Raw genomic sequence first — 15,318 nt, forward strand, 5'->3', positions numbered from 1 at the left:
ATGAATGATATTCTTTCTCTTTCTCTCTCACGCAAAATCAAAAGTTTCCCAAAAAAAAAAGTTTCCTAGTGTGGACCGGCAGAAACACAAGCCTGAGAGATAATCGCGATGACGCGAGAGTTGTTCTCCAACTCAGACCTGAATTACGACTGTACTTTTTTAATTTTCTCTAATATTGAACCTAGAAAAATGAAATTAATTATGTAGAGTCTTAATTAGATGAGAACCCGTAAAAGGGAACTTTTTGGTACTTTTTCGTTTTTCAAAAGGTACTTTTTGAATATTATATAATATTGAATCTAGGAACATTAAATTAATTATTAGAGTCTGAATTAGGAGAGAACACATAAAAGGGAACATTTTGGTACATTTTCGTTTTTCAAAAGCTGCTTTTTGAGTTTTTTATAATAAGTATTTTGATACCGAAGAAAGTGATGTAAAAGAGGACTGTGTTTTTAACATGGTGAAGGGTATATACGATTCGATACAGCCGAATATAGAACTCTTACTTGTTTCTGCATCAGTTGCTTTCTCAATTTTGCATTTCTAACTCAAGTACACAAAAACAACTTTGAAAGATTAATTTTAATTTAATCCCTTATCCAGACATCTAGAAAGCTGTAACATGCATCGGTATTTCAACATACATAGCTCGTTCATTAGAGTGAGTGTTCTACTTATATCGAATGCAACCTTTTGAAATGGTGGAACAACTCGCACAAGTTACACTGAACTAAGATGGTATCAACAGGTAGTAGTCGGTATGATTATCCTAGAACGTAAGAAATCGGATCATTCCCGCCTATTCTATATTTGATTACATTTCCGTTTACAAATTGTAAGAAAAATAATTTAATTTTTAAATTCTACGTTTGGAAACTATCCCAAATTGTTAAGATACCAAAACCGGGAAAAGATGCATTGCTTGAATGCCTTAATGATGATAATTGCATTATTCCTGACCATCAGTTTGGTTTCAGAAGAAGGCACTGCACTATCGAACAGGCACATTTAATAACTACTCTTATCCGGAAGGCCTTCGAGAGCAAGCAATATTGCTCAGCATTATTCATAGATATTTTTCAAGCTCAAGTCTGACACGATGGACTAATACACAAAATTATCACATTACCACCTGCGAATGCTCATAAATTGCTTCAAAATTACTCACCTTACATTTACTCCAATACAGATAAAAAAGTCCGCGATCAGGATCGCCGTTTAACATGAGCCACCTATTGAAGCTAAGATTACACAGATAAAAGTCAGCTCAATTGCACTGGCTAATTGGGCCACGGTCTGATCTGCACTTCGAGTACAAAGTACTGTTGTACAAGACTGTCATTAAAACGATATAGCTTTGCGGCATTCAGCTATGGGATACAGCATTTTCAACTAATGTTGAGAAATTGCAAAGAAAGCAGGCAGCACTGTTAAGGTCAATAACAGGTGTCCCGTGGTACATATGCAATAGTAATATTCATAGGGATCTCAATGTCCCCATTAGACGCGAGGAGATCAAATTCTCTTGTTAAACCTGCTTGTCGAAACTAATCACTCCTATTCTGCATTTCGATTACGTTTACGCATTCAGTTACGCAACGATCGAAAAAAGGTAAAACATAAACTGAATCATATGAAAAAGAAGAAGCAATTCCATTTCGTTTCAAAGCTTTACGAATGTGTGTATTCTGCTTTACGATCGTATCTAAGTCTTTGTAAGTTTTTCACCCTGATTCTGCATTTCAATTACGTTAACGCATTCAGTTACGCAACGATCGAAAAAAGGTATTCCAATCATAAACTGAATCGTAAGAAAAAGAAGCAATTCCATTTCGTTTCAATGTAGAATAGAATATTCCAAACCCAAACCAAAGTTATTTATGTAGAATTTAAAATTGAAATAGGATCGTTTTAAAAATTTAACATAGCCGAGGTGTCCTAATTTGAGGACCCCCCCCCCCGGGCCCCTGGTTGGCCTATAAGGTCCAAATTCAAAACCTAAACTCGACAACACCTCCTCTTTGTGCATACCAGATTTCATTAAAATCGGATTAACCGTTTAGAAGTTACCGAATTATTTCCCTCTTTTTTTTCCTATACCACTGTGTATCGGACTCAGTCGAGCTGTTACAACAACAACAACATATCTTTTACAAGAACTTTTCAACAGAGAGAAAGAAAGAGCGAGGGAACATTTATGTATACAAAACCTTCCAAGATGTTTTAATACAAAAAGAATAAATAATTAAAACATAAATAATTTAAATTAATTACACATTTTTTTTATATTAAAACCAACCAACAGTGTTTTAAAGTAATTATTACATTAACTACCAAAAAAATGTATTGTATATAAAACTGAAAGCAAAAACGTTTTTATACATAATTAGATTAAAAAGAAACATTTTTAATTAACTAACCTATAATCTCTTTTTTGTTTTAAACATTTTTTTTCTGTTTAATATTTTAAAATGTGTTATTTATTTAATATTTTGTAAATATGTGTGGCTTCTTTTTTAAGTTTTTTTTTTTTTGTTTAATTTTTTGTTTTTTGTTAAAAATTCTTTATAACTACACAATGAAATAACTAACACTACTACATATATTTAAATAAGAAAAAAATATGCAAAAAAAAACTATATTAATAATTAAAAAAAAAATATTTACAAACTTTTGCAAAGTTTCATTTTTTACATACATAGATAAAGTTTGTTTATTTGTTTAATTTGCTTTTGCAAATAGAAACAAAATTTATATAATAATAATAAAAAAAAGAAGAGTTAAAGATGAAAGGAAAGAATTTATGATTAAAGTAGAGTTGTTTAGATAATTAGTCGGGGTGCATTTACAACAATGTGTGATTTATTTTATGAGTTTTAAAAATAAATTCTTAATTTAATTAAAAATGTGCGTTTGCTATTATTCTTTTGTTTTGTTTGTTTCATGCTTTCTTTCCTTTCGAAAAACTTATTCATTTCAATTCATATTATGAATTCATTTAACAAACTAATTAACAATGAAATGTAAATTATATACATTATTTTAATTACATTAGAATTAATTAAAAAAAAAGGAAACCTAAAACTTATTATTATATGTAAATAAAATTTTAAATAAAAAACTTGTAGCAAGATAATAATAAAAATAATAATAATAATAATATTTAAATATGTATTTAGTTGTATATTCTGTTTTTAAGGTTCAACCTGTTGTGTTGCACTGTTGTTGGCTGTTTTTGTTGTTTCTTGTGTAGCATTAGTTGCTGTTGGTTCAATTGTTAAATTTTCATTGCTTGTTGCTGTAGTCGTTGTTGTGGCCGATATTTTATCGCCAGACATAGACGTAGCTAAATAATTATTGCTAATAGTATTACTGGTTTTTATATCTTCTTGTTTTGAGATTAAATTTGTTGTTGTTGTTACTGTTGTTGGGACTGTTCCTATTGCTGCCGAAGTACTTGTTGCAGTTGTTGTTTTTAATTGCATATTATTTTTCTTACTTAATATAGTGCTGCTTGTGACTGTAGTTGTTGCTGTTGTCGTTGTTGTTGAAACATTAGAGCTGGTACCGTCTTCTTCGATATATTCAATAGCTGTATTTTCATCAATTTCTGTAACTAAAAATGAATTTTACAAAAAAAAAAATTAAAATGTTATAAAACAATGTTATGTTTTTAACATAATTAATTGTCTCACCAATTGTTTCATCAAATCCAGCATCAATGTCACACTCGGCATGCTGCTGCAATGGTTGCTGATGCTCTTCACGATGCAATTGTTGTGTCTGATCAATGTCTTCAGTTCTTGTTGATTCTTGAGCAGTTGAAAATTGTCTAGACTGATGTTTTTCATCATAATCATCACCATCACCTTCTTCATCGTTAACATCAATGTCGACATCGTCATTATTGTTTGTTGTTGTTGTTATTTGAGCAATTCTATTATCGTGACCATCATGTTGTTGATATATTTGCATATCCAATATTTTTGGTATGTCATCCGAAGGCTGCTGTTGATGTTGCTGCTGCTGCGAATGTTTATCTAATGATGTTACTGAGGATGCATCGTCTTCATGTTCTTCGACAATAACATCATCAAAACTATCATCGAGTACAATCATATTATTGGCAGAATTTGTTGCTGTGACAATTGTTGGATTCGATGATTCTTTTGCTTTGAGTTCCATTGAAATGTAATCATTGTTTAAACGTTTTTGCTTAATTACATGACTGCTGGGACTGGTAGACGTTTGCTGCTGATTGCCGGAAGTAGATGTGGTCGCCGAGGAAGATGTCGATAAGGTTCTTTTGTTTTGTTTAAGATTTTTATTATTGTATTGATTCTGTTGCTCGATGTCCAATTTCATTTCCCAGTCAACATTTAGAACAACCGTTTTAGAGGGCTGTTGTAAATGTGTTTGGTCTAGGATGATGGGGGCAGCTAGAGTAGAAGAGGAGCTAACATTGCTAGCATCAATTATATTACTCTGTAATACTGTTACGGTTTCAGCTGCCGAAGATGACGAAGTAACACCAACGCCTGGCTCCATTACTATGGGCATATTAAGAATATCCAGGGGTGCATCTTCGTTAATTAGTTGAGAGTTTTCGAGTTTGACGCCTTGCGGTAGTTGTTCCTTTACCGACGTAGTGGGCGATGGGCCCAGCACCACAATATTTGATTTAGCAATGGTGTTATCACCAGCTCCAGCTGCTGCTATTGTTGTGGTGGGGGAGGTGGTGGTCATCTGTTGATTTGCGGAGGATTTGAGCAGTATATTGTTACCCATTTTCGAGAGCGTTACTGGTCGTACATTTGTGGCCGAGGTGGGCATGAAAATCATATTACTTTTACCGGTTTTAGTGTTGATATGATTACCGGCCCCCTGATGAGCCCCACCAGGGGCAGGCGAACCCATTGGAGCTGGTATAATCTGTACCTTTTGTATGGCTATACGTTGACCACTGCTTGTTGTTGCCGTACTGTTCGCTGTGGATGCATTTGATATAATTTTATGTGACATTGTACCGGTGTTTATTTTCATTTTTGAGCCATCAACTAAATTGGCCGGCTGTATAAACACCTTACCATTAGGTGACTGGCAAATTTTGACACTTGTTCGCACCATTCCCGAGGTGGAGGGTAGCACATTTTTAAAGGTACTAGTTGTAGTAAGGTGAGTTCCAGCACTGGATGGATTTACACTGACCGGAGTTAATTTAACATTGCTGATGATGTGTGGGGCGGAGGAGGGTGAAGTGGATTTAGTTGGCGTTGTAGCAGAAACCGACGACTTTATTATATTTGGTGGTTTACGAAACACTGTAGCTCCAGCGCCCAGCGTGGAGATAATCGGATTGTTTGTGCTTGTAACAGTGACAGGTGTTAGATTTGCAGTACTGGTATTCAATACCATACTGGAAGGTATGTTCTTTATGATTGTTGTTCCTCCAGCTGTTGAAGTGGTTGATGTTATGCTACTTACAGAACTTGTAGGAGACGAGGCCATCACCAATGTTGAGTTGTTGAGTAGTGTATTATTGGCATTACTCTGATTACCCGCTGTTCCCGATGATAAAACCAAAGGCAATATTTTTGTAGTTAAAACCTTACTTTGCGTTGAGGCTGTCGATATATCGGGCGATGTTGCCGTATTGGTTCCAACAGTATTGTGTATTTGAATAACAGCCGGTGGAGTGTGTAATGGGGTAGCGTGAGGGACATTTGTGGGGTTATTATTACCGGCCGCTTCTACAATATGCAACACCTGACTCTGAGTGCTGGCAATATTGGCTAATTCGTGTAAAGCCCCCGCATTAATGTTAGAACTAGCGCCACCGCTGCTGCCACCAATAGAAGACGTTGTAACCTTTTTCGTTGGTGTAGATGTGATTTTAGTACCCGGTGCTATGAGAGTAGTGTTAACGGCACGCAATTTTGTAGCAGCCGCTGATATTTGTGGAAAACTCATGATTTGTGGCTGCTGACCTGCATTCGATACCTGTATAATATGCGTTGGTGTTGTTGATGATGTTCCATGGGGATTTTGTATATTGACTAAGGTGCCAGTATTAGCTCCTGCAGGTAAATTAATAGATACACCTGGCTGGCGTTCCTCTACAATATACTTTTGAACTGGTGTTGTAGAGATTAAAGTTTTCTCACTTGGTTTGATTTTATCACTAGTGGTTGTTGATGAAGATGACGATGTTAATATATTACCTAAACTTGTTTGTAAATCATGCGATGGTATGGGCGCTGGAGCAGGAAGTGACGATGCTATATTTGATACACTCGATGTTAATTGTTGTTGGTTTTGCTGCATTTGTAATTTATTAAGATTCTTGGAAATATCACGTTTTGAAGCTGCTATTTGTGGGGAAGATAACGGAGTTATTAAAGAGGGAGGTGGATGCTGGTTAGAAGACGATACTGGTATAGTTATGGCGGATGTTGTTGATGCACCTGTTGCCGACAATGCCGTCAACTGTGAATGTGCCATTTCAATATCTTTTTCCATAAATATTTGTTGTGGCGGTTGTTGATGATGTGTGGCATATGTAACAAATTGCATATCAATTTGTTGTTGGGTCAATATTGCTTGTGCTGCTGTTGTTGCACCCGCACCACCTACAGTTAAATCTATTTGCATTGGCACCTGTTGTTGTTGTTGCTGCTGTTGCATATCCATTTGTAACTGTTTCATGGCCAATTGTTTCTGCTGTTCTTGTTGAAGTTTTTGATTTGCTCTTCGACCGCTTTTAGCCGGTGTAGCCTGTCTTTTTATGGGTGTACCTCCTCCACCTCCAATACCCATAGCTGCATTATTCGCTGCTGCAGCAGCAGCGGCAGCCTTTTTAGCCATTTTTTGTTTAGCTAATTGATGCTGTCGATGGAAAAATCTTTGCTTCTCCATATATTGATCTGTTGCATTTAGTTTTTGTTTCCGTTCGCCGCTTACATTCATCGAAGCTGTTGCATTGTTTGTTTGTGGTGAATTTGCTGTAATGTGTGGATAATTTTTACGCGCTGTCTGTGTATGTCCTTGTTGTGCTGAATTTTCGCCTGTGGATCGTTTTTTACCCGCACCACTGTTTTGATGATGTTCACTATTACGCTTAAGATTCTTTTTGGGATTTTGTGGTATTTCAGGTATTTTGAACTGTAAAATGTTTAAGCAAATCAAATAAATAATTCAACCAAATGGAATAAAAAAATCTAATTTGAAATTATAATTTTATATACAAACTTAATATATTGATCGTTATGATTAAGTTACAAATACGAATTTTGTGCGAAAACGAGAGTGGTCAGTATAAAAATGTACTTCCGGTAACTGAACTTAGTGTTCAGGAATACAAGTAAGTAGTCAAGAGTAATGTCTTTTAAAAAAATATTGCCCTAAAATACAATAATATGGCAACACCTAAAGTGCCCGTTAATTATGTTTTATTGATTAAAATGCAACTCTGTATGTCATCAAACATAGTTTGTTACTATTGTGAATTTATTTATTAAATTATACACAGGTACGATCTTTCTTTAAATTCAAATTGATTTTACACAAAGTTATATCTCATAAATATAAAAATTATATAAATGAGATACTATCCCCAATATTCAGAAACAAATTTTTATTTTATAAACGATTTATAAACAAATTTCGTATGGAAATTTTGTTTTATAAACCTTTTATAAAATAAAATGCTGTTTATGAATAAGGGGGTTACCCCAAAAGATTATGTATAATATGATTTGTTTAAAACACACTTAATTGGACATCATTGCCCAATTAATTATTTTCATTAAAATGCATCAGGTTAATATTTCTTTTTTCTCATACGATCTAAATGTGGATACAACTTCTATTGTTTTTTATATACAACACAAACGCTCATAATGAATGTATGTTAAATTCATCCAGAAAAAAATAATTGCGACAACAGTTTTGATTCGACTTTTTCATTATTTTTGACCTTAAATAAATATTATGGGTACATACATTCAGTAGTGTCCCATCCATGCCATGTACCTGTTCCTGCATTAAAATCTCATCTAATATTTGTTAAATTTGTTCAACAATTTAATAATAATACTTATTAAAATTGCAATTTCGAAATTACACTCCCATTACGAAGATTTTTTTAATTTGTTTTCCAACATTATCCATAACTATTGCTATGTTTACGAATACCGTTAAAAAATTAACATAAAATTGTTAAAAACTTAATCGCCTTAAAGCGATTTTAAGCTGTCAGCAAATTGTTGTGTGAGTCAACGCCGTCATTAATTTTGATCGACGCAGGTTTCAGTAAACAATATAATAAACGAATGCAACAAACTTTGACTAAAAAAAAACAAATACTAACAATATTTATAAAATGGCATAATTTTACATTAATTATTTCATTAAGCATGAATATGTTCAAAATAAACACAATTATTTTACAAACCGAATTCCTTGCACTTATATAACCTATGGCACAGATTTATAGGCAAAATATCAAATGGGTACTCACCGGATCATTAGTTACTACATAATTATTGCGTTCTACGGCAGCTTCCAAAGATTTTTGATGTTCTATTTGTTGTTGCTCTTCTTTAATAGCTTCTGCAGTTTCTGCTGGGTATGGTAGCTTTGAATTTTCTTGAGCTGTTTCTTCAGCCACATTGTTGGCTAATAGGGCCAGTGCTGTCTGAGGAGCCACACGTGGCAACATGGGATAAGGACGCCTACCTTCACGAGACCACTCTTGCCATGTATTAGGTCCAGAAATTCTAGAATTAATTTTATTTAAATTAGTTTTTTTCTACTAGACACTTAAGAAATCAAAAGCAAAAACTTACGCTTCTGCAATTGTAGCCAATTGTTCATCATTTGCCACACGTCTGGCTTCGGCACGATGTCTTTCATTTGATATGTGAAATATACCACGCAATTCCTCTAACAATTTGGCCTTGGCATCACTAAGACCTCCCTGAGCGCGAAACACACTTATCACTTGAGAATATGATTCCAGCTCTAAAACGATAAAAATAAAATCACAATATTTACACTTAATATTTATAACGATGGAAAAAGTTTGGATATTCATTTTCCATAAACACATTTCGTCCACAATAATAATGGCTTTCGCTTAATAAAGCTAACGTTTCACTTAATACACTTATGCAGTGGTGTACCACTTTTTCACATTATGTACAGCACACGACGAACGACAAACCTACCAAGTCTCCGTAATATGCCTCGACATTCGTCCCTGGTCATTTGCAATGCTTGTGGCCACATAATGCCTGCGTTTTGTGTTTGTTTCTTTTAAGAAACGTTAACTTAGTTCACTTCTTAATCAATTAATGTCCTCTTTATTTGTTAAAAATTGCAAATTGGAGCGAAATTTTTCGAAAAAATGGAAAAAATCCCACTGCTGCTTCTTCGTTCGAGAGGATTGGCAGCACAAAATATAATAATTGTAAGGTTGTGTTAAGAGGGCAGCTGATTGTTTTTGCTAATACACTTTTGTTTTTTATATAAAGATTTTGACATTTGACTGGTACGCTAAAATGATAGCATACTGTCAAACTACATATATAAAAAATACAAGAAATTCGCTCAGTTTGGCTGAATTCGCCGGCGACACCAACTTATATTTAATATATTTTGGCAGCCATTAATGTTTATTTGTCAGAAAATGACTTTAGGAAGTGTTCGTAGGAAATGTCTTGTATAAAATATATGGTTATTGTTGATAATTTTGCGTTTTTTGCCTAATTGGAATAAATACGAAAATATTTTTATTATTAAAATATATAATATTAAATAGCGATATCAAGGCCGAAATATAAATATGTATTTAATACTTAGTAATAAAAATCATAAGTTGAATTTACGGAATTTTAAATATCATTGGCTATTAAAATTATCGGCAATCATTATGAAATCTGATAAGAAAATATATAATATATCCAAACAATACTGAATTTAAATTTCTATTGCATTAATACAGTATTGTTTTTATTAAAAAGCAATCCTTTTACCAAATATTGACCTCATAAGTCGATTTTTCAACTTTTTGCACTATTTTCGATTTTAATCGACTTTTCGAGTATTTCAGACTTGTCGACGATTTTTGACTTTTTCCGACTTTTTTCGATTTTCAACTATTTTTGTCTGTTTGACTATTTTGGTCTTTTTTCGACTTTTCGACTATTTTAGACTTTTTTTGACTTTTCAAATTTCTTTGACTATTCGACTATTTTCGACTTTTTCCGTCTACTTCGACTTTTTTCGACAAAAAATCGATTGTTCAATTATTCAAAAATCAATTTACAGAACCCTTTATAGAACACTAGTAACTAGGGTTCTATAGTTGAAACGAAAAGTCGACTTTTCGACTTTTTGTATTTAGTTAAATGTCGACTTTTTGCATTTAGTTAAAAGTCGACTTTTTGCATTATTTGAAAAGTCGATTTTTCGACTATATGTATTTTATAAATAGTCGACTTTTTTCGACTTATTCCGACTTTTTTCGACTTTTTCCGACTTTTTTCGACTTTTTTCGATTATTTTCGACTTTTTGACTTTTTCGAATTATCTCGACTTTTTCCGACTTTTGTCGACTTTTTTCGAATTATCTCGACTTTTTTGACTTTTTCCGACTTTTTTTATTAACAAAGTTGACTTTTCGACTTTTTCACAGACGATAGTCGAGTTATCGACTTTTTTGGAACAAAATAGTCGACAATCGACTTTTTTCGACAAAAAAATCGATTGTTCGATTATTCGAAAGTCGATTTATAGAACACTAGTAACAAGTCGACAGCTTTTGTATATAATTTAAATATATACTAAATGCAAAAACGTTAACGTAAATCGACATTCAAATATCATTATATCGAAATAAATATTCATGTTATAAAATAATTGAATTAAAACAATGTAATGTCGAAATTAATAATTTTTTAATTTGGTCTATAATCTGACCATAGTCTAGAGACTAGACAATAGTCTAGGCTATATACAGGAATCTGTACTAAAGTCTATATTAAACATGAGTTGACTAAAGTCTGGACTGTAGACTTGAGTTGGCTAAATTCTGGACAGTAAGTTTGAATACACACTGTATACTAAAGCATTTACTCTGACGTTGACCTTATGAACTAGAATGAAGTCCGGTGAAAATACTAGAAATTAGTCTTCAATATAGACAATAATTTTTAAAAAATATTGTATTTACTTTAATCATGCTTTATGTTTAGCTACCGTCCCAAACTCATTATAATGGATACAAATAAAAACAAATAACAGTTTAAATTTACAAATTTATTTCAATTCTCCGCAAGAATAAATTACAACTTTTTGCGAGGGAGTACCAGCCTTAGAGCCACAACGCTCAATTTTTCGTACCACATCAGCACCACTTATTACATGTCCAAATACAACGTGTTTATTATCCAACCAGTCAGTTCTAAAATAATTAAATAAAATTAATTTTTGAAACTTATGTATAGAAAAACCATTTTCCATTTCATTTGTTTTTCTTATAAAAACTAGCTTTTTATTTCTTATTATTACGTTATAATTTTACTTACTTTGTAGTACAAATGAAAAATTGTGAACCATTTGTGTTCGGACCAGAATTCGCCATTGATAAAGTACCAAAACCATTATGTTTTAAGGTAAAATTTTCATCAGAAAACTTTTTGCCATATATTGATTTACCGCCCGTTCCATTATTATTTGTAAAGTCTCCTCCCTGACACATCTGCAAAAATAGTCGATTATATTAGAATCTGATTTAACATAATATAAAATAGATTAAGATTATTTGCTTACAAATTCGGGAATAACACGATGGAATGAACTGCCTTTATAACCAAAACCGTGTTCATGCGTACATAAAGCTCTGAAATTTTCCGCTGTTTTTGGTACTACATCAGCACGCAACAGCATCACTATCCGACCGGCATCATTGCCACCAATACGTATATCAAAGAATACCTGAGGATTACGTTTTTCAGACTTTTCTATAACAGCTGGACCGGTGGAGGGAGTTTTGGTTTCTTCAGTTTCCATTTGTTCAGGTTCGCCACTGACTGCTTCGCTTTCATTATTTTCCTTGAGCGTGGCACCAGCATGTTTTTGCAACCAATCGTCATCAGCCCAAACAGGTTTGAAACTTCCTTCCTTAATACGTACTGGTTTAGCTAAATTCACTCGTATTGTACGTCCATAAAGTTCAGCATCATTCTTTTTATTAAACAAAAAAAAACATTATATTGTATAAAATAGTTAAAAAAATAACATACCATATTATCTATCGCGGCAGCTGCATCTTCAGCAGATTCATATTCTATGAAAGCAAAACCTCGATGTTTTTGCGACTCATAATCAACTGGAATTTGTATGTCCGCTATATCACCGAATGGTATAAATGCATCATTTAATAGCTTCTCGGTTACCTCATCGGCTAAAGCACCCACATATATAGTACGTTTGTCATTGGACATTGTAAATTACAATTTTAATTACTATTTTAATTTCTATACGTACAAAAAGTATCTTCTTCTAATAAATGTTTACAAAAATAATTTTAGGTTAGTTTGTTATTTGTTTACATGCTTCTTCTTATTCATATTAGCATTCAAAATAAATACGTGTCTAACAATAATTCACAATAATCTAATGTTTACAAAACACTCAATACGTATTTTATATAAGTGTATAAATGCACACATTTTATTAATTTTATATATAAACTAGCAATCAGTTAAGTGCCAAAATATATACATATAAAAACTTGAAATTTAGCTTATTTTCCTCTGATGCGGTCACTTGATTAATACCATTTGACTTTGCTCATCTGAGCAATTTGATGAGCCAATAGTAACAATTCAAAGTGAATGGATATTACAAAAAAAGAAGACTCCAAGAGAATAATAATAAAACTCCGATAAACAATGAAGTTATGATAACCGGTGTTAATAAAATAAAAGAATTAAATAGTTTAATTTATTAAAAATCATATTAAGCAATATGTTTCGTACAGCTAAGTATAAATTCGATGTTACCGAAGTAACCAGGAAACTGTTTGTTTCCTATCGTCGACTTTTTGCGGTGATGTTGGGAGTTTGTATCTTTTTTTACATATTACCACCCATCTTTCGTTATCTGTTTATGAATGCACCGGAAAAGAAAGGTTTGTTGAAATCTAAAAATATTGATTTGTAAAGTAAGTATTTTCTTAAACAATATTATTTACGCTAATATAGATCCGCTAATGCAATGTATGGACGACCGTTTGACACCATTTTTCTTACAAAATTTCGAGTTCGATGCCAACATACGTCACGTGCCACCTTTAGCTGAGGAGCGTAACATTATACCTTATGTTGGCAATGGTTATATTGGCTTAGAAATAGCTCATGATGCTCCTTTGAATATAAAGTATGGACGGGCTATGCAATTGCCAACACAATTTCATCCAGTCGTATCAGTTAAGGAGACCGATGAAGCCGGAAGAGAAGCCACAGTTGTAGAATATTTGACAGGCATTGCGTGGAGGTAATTAGAGGGTTTATTTTTGAATGTTGCTTAGTTAATCAAAGTCCCTATTAGTATAATTGTAATTCTAAAAGTTACAGGACTATGTTTTCACTAATTTGTTTACTTTTAGATTTCAATGCTTCTCAAATATGTTCGTATCTTATTCATACTATGCACATCGTACACATCCAAGTGTTCTCATGCAGGAAATCAAAATTACCAATACTCGCAACACAATGGAAGAGGTCAACATAATCCTGCCAAGAGTACACTTTCAAAATCCTTCAACGCGCAACATACAATTGGGCTCCACCGAGACTGCTAAACAATTTGATGTAATAACTGGCACAATACATCCGAATCCCGATGATGCCTCAGTTGTAATAGTGGTGACAATCGTAAAACCACAAATGTCACGTAACATACAATTGAAAAAGCGCGGCAGCATTAAAATGGAAATACCTATTGCTGTTCACTACTCAAAACCTTTAAAGAAAGAACAACAGCAGCAAGTAAGCAACACCATAGAAGAAACTGAACAAAAAGCCATTATGGCCATGACCAAGGTTTTACAAAGTCTGCAAAGCAAATCAGAATCGGCTAGTACAGCCGTACACAACTATCGACAATCTCACATAAATGTTTGGTCTGATTTATGGGCAACCGGTTTTACTATAAGTACTTCCAAAGCGGAGAATAGTTTGAATGGCGACCGCATTAACGCCACCATGTATGCTGTTCTATCCCAAACACGCAGTTACGAATTTGAAGAATTCGTTTCTGTTTCGGCTCCCTCAAAACAGGATATTGCGAAAGCTTTGACCTATGCCGAGGGTTGTTATGATTCATATCATACTTTGCAAGCGGATAATTTATGGCTACCCATGGACTCTTTGGAAAAGTTAAATAAACTTGTGTCCACTTGGATGCTTACGCTAGAGAAACAAGGTTGTCATAATCTTATACGTGCTGGCTCCTCGGGCGTTATACAGGCTATGGTGCTAAGTTTTGGTAGTTTTCGTTTTAGTAATCAACATCTGGAGTGTAATATGCATCCAAAATATCTACATCGTGATTTTCATTTTCGCCGCTTAAACTATGGCAATCGTACACACGTTAATGTAACCATTAACGTGACAGAGGATAATAAGGCTGTCATTAATGTAGCGTTAGATCGTTCCGATCGTAGTTATTATGCATGCGATGGCGGTTGTGTAGATGAACCGGTTTTATTAACGTAAGTACACAGATATTTGTAGGACAATAGTAATTTCCATAATAAAATACTATTTTATATTTCAGTCAAAATCGCCGTCAATTTCCTGTAAAACTTACAGAACCATTGACTGCCATTCTATATATAACAGAAGACAAACAGCATATGGTGGAGTTACATGATGCTTTACATGTCAAAGAAGTAGCTGAAGGTAAATAAAATTAGTTGTTTGTTGTTTTCTGCTATTGATATCATTTCCTTTCTTAGCTCCCGCTCACGAACAACATGTTATAGCTTTACATAAACATGGTCATCAGTTGGGCGGACTACCTACACTCTTTTGGGTTTCTGTATGTGCAATAATTATAGTGTTCCATATATTCTTGTGTAAATTAATCATTAAGGAATATTGTGAACCCTCTGATAAAATACGTTATCGTTATAATAAACCGTGATTTTAGATTTTATGTTTCTGTATTAAACCACAACATTCTTTACTTATTGGCTCTCTTTGTTGGCTTAAAAAAATAAACTATAATGTTATTGAGATCAAAAGG

General features: G+C 33.4%; 3 protein-coding genes across 3 annotated transcripts; 1 reads left to right on the forward strand and 2 right to left on the reverse strand.

The window, feature by feature from the left end:
* Positions 1–2,541: 2,541 nt before the first annotated feature.
* LOC111676997 (serine-rich adhesin for platelets) lies at positions 2,542–9,467 on the reverse strand. The gene is made up of 5 exons (XM_023438019.2): positions 9,231–9,467; positions 8,850–9,024; positions 8,522–8,780; positions 3,699–7,164; positions 2,542–3,619 (listed from the first exon to the last, which is right to left on the reverse strand). Exons 1-5 carry the CDS (start codon positions 9,289–9,291, stop codon positions 3,198–3,200), a joined length of 4,383 nt encoding a protein of 1,460 aa, XP_023293787.2. The 5' UTR covers positions 9,292–9,467; the 3' UTR covers positions 2,542–3,197.
* A 1,840-nt stretch (positions 9,468–11,307) lies between these two features.
* LOC111676991 (peptidyl-prolyl cis-trans isomerase E) lies at positions 11,308–12,720 on the reverse strand. The gene is made up of 4 exons (XM_023438009.2): positions 12,309–12,720; positions 11,836–12,249; positions 11,592–11,764; positions 11,308–11,467 (listed from the first exon to the last, which is right to left on the reverse strand). Exons 1-4 carry the CDS (start codon positions 12,507–12,509, stop codon positions 11,323–11,325), a joined length of 933 nt encoding a protein of 310 aa, XP_023293777.2. The 5' UTR covers positions 12,510–12,720; the 3' UTR covers positions 11,308–11,322.
* A 166-nt stretch (positions 12,721–12,886) lies between these two features.
* LOC124418494 (uncharacterized protein KIAA2013 homolog) lies at positions 12,887–15,243 on the forward strand. Its single transcript, XM_046945064.1, has 5 exons — positions 12,887–13,198; positions 13,272–13,563; positions 13,676–14,782; positions 14,848–14,972; positions 15,029–15,243. The coding sequence occupies exons 1-5, from the start codon at positions 13,036–13,038 to the stop codon at positions 15,214–15,216; spliced, it is 1,875 nt and encodes a 624-aa protein (XP_046801020.1). The 5' UTR covers positions 12,887–13,035; the 3' UTR covers positions 15,217–15,243.
* The last annotated feature ends 75 nt before the right edge of the window (positions 15,244–15,318 follow it).

Source organism: Lucilia cuprina, chromosome 2 (genome assembly GCF_022045245.1).
Source record: "Lucilia cuprina isolate Lc7/37 chromosome 2, ASM2204524v1, whole genome shotgun sequence".
NCBI lineage: Eukaryota > Metazoa > Arthropoda > Insecta > Diptera > Calliphoridae > Lucilia > Lucilia cuprina.

Excerpts from the sequence above, each read along its gene's own strand:
- LOC124418494 (XM_046945064.1), top strand. The coding sequence starts at position 13,036 with ATGTTTCGTACAGCTAAGTATAAATTCGATGTTACCGAAGTAACCAGG. Across the intron at positions 13,564-13,675 it reads TTGACAGGCATTGCGTGGAG|ATTTCAATGCTTCTCAAATA; the intron begins GTAATTAGAGGG and ends GTTTACTTTTAG. Across the intron at positions 14,973-15,028 it reads TGTCAAAGAAGTAGCTGAAG|CTCCCGCTCACGAACAACAT; the intron begins GTAAATAAAATT and ends TTCCTTTCTTAG.
- LOC111676991 (XM_023438009.2), bottom strand. The coding sequence starts at position 12,509 with ATGTCCAATGACAAACGTACTATATATGTGGGTGCTTTAGCCGATGAG. Across the intron at positions 11,765-11,835 it reads ATCGTGTTATTCCCGAATTT|ATGTGTCAGGGAGGAGACTT; the intron begins GTAAGCAAATAA and ends CTATTTTTGCAG. Across the intron at positions 11,468-11,591 it reads TTTTTCATTTGTACTACAAA|AACTGACTGGTTGGATAATA; the intron begins GTAAGTAAAATT and ends TAATTATTTTAG.
- LOC111676997 (XM_023438019.2), bottom strand. The coding sequence starts at position 9,291 with ATGTGGCCACAAGCATTGCAAATGACCAGGGACGAATGTCGAGGCATA. Across the intron at positions 7,165-8,521 it reads ATGTAGTAACTAATGATCCG|TTCAAAATACCTGAAATACC; the intron begins GTGAGTACCCAT and ends AACATTTTACAG. Across the intron at positions 3,620-3,698 it reads TGGATTTGATGAAACAATTG|TTACAGAAATTGATGAAAAT; the intron begins GTGAGACAATTA and ends ATTCATTTTTAG.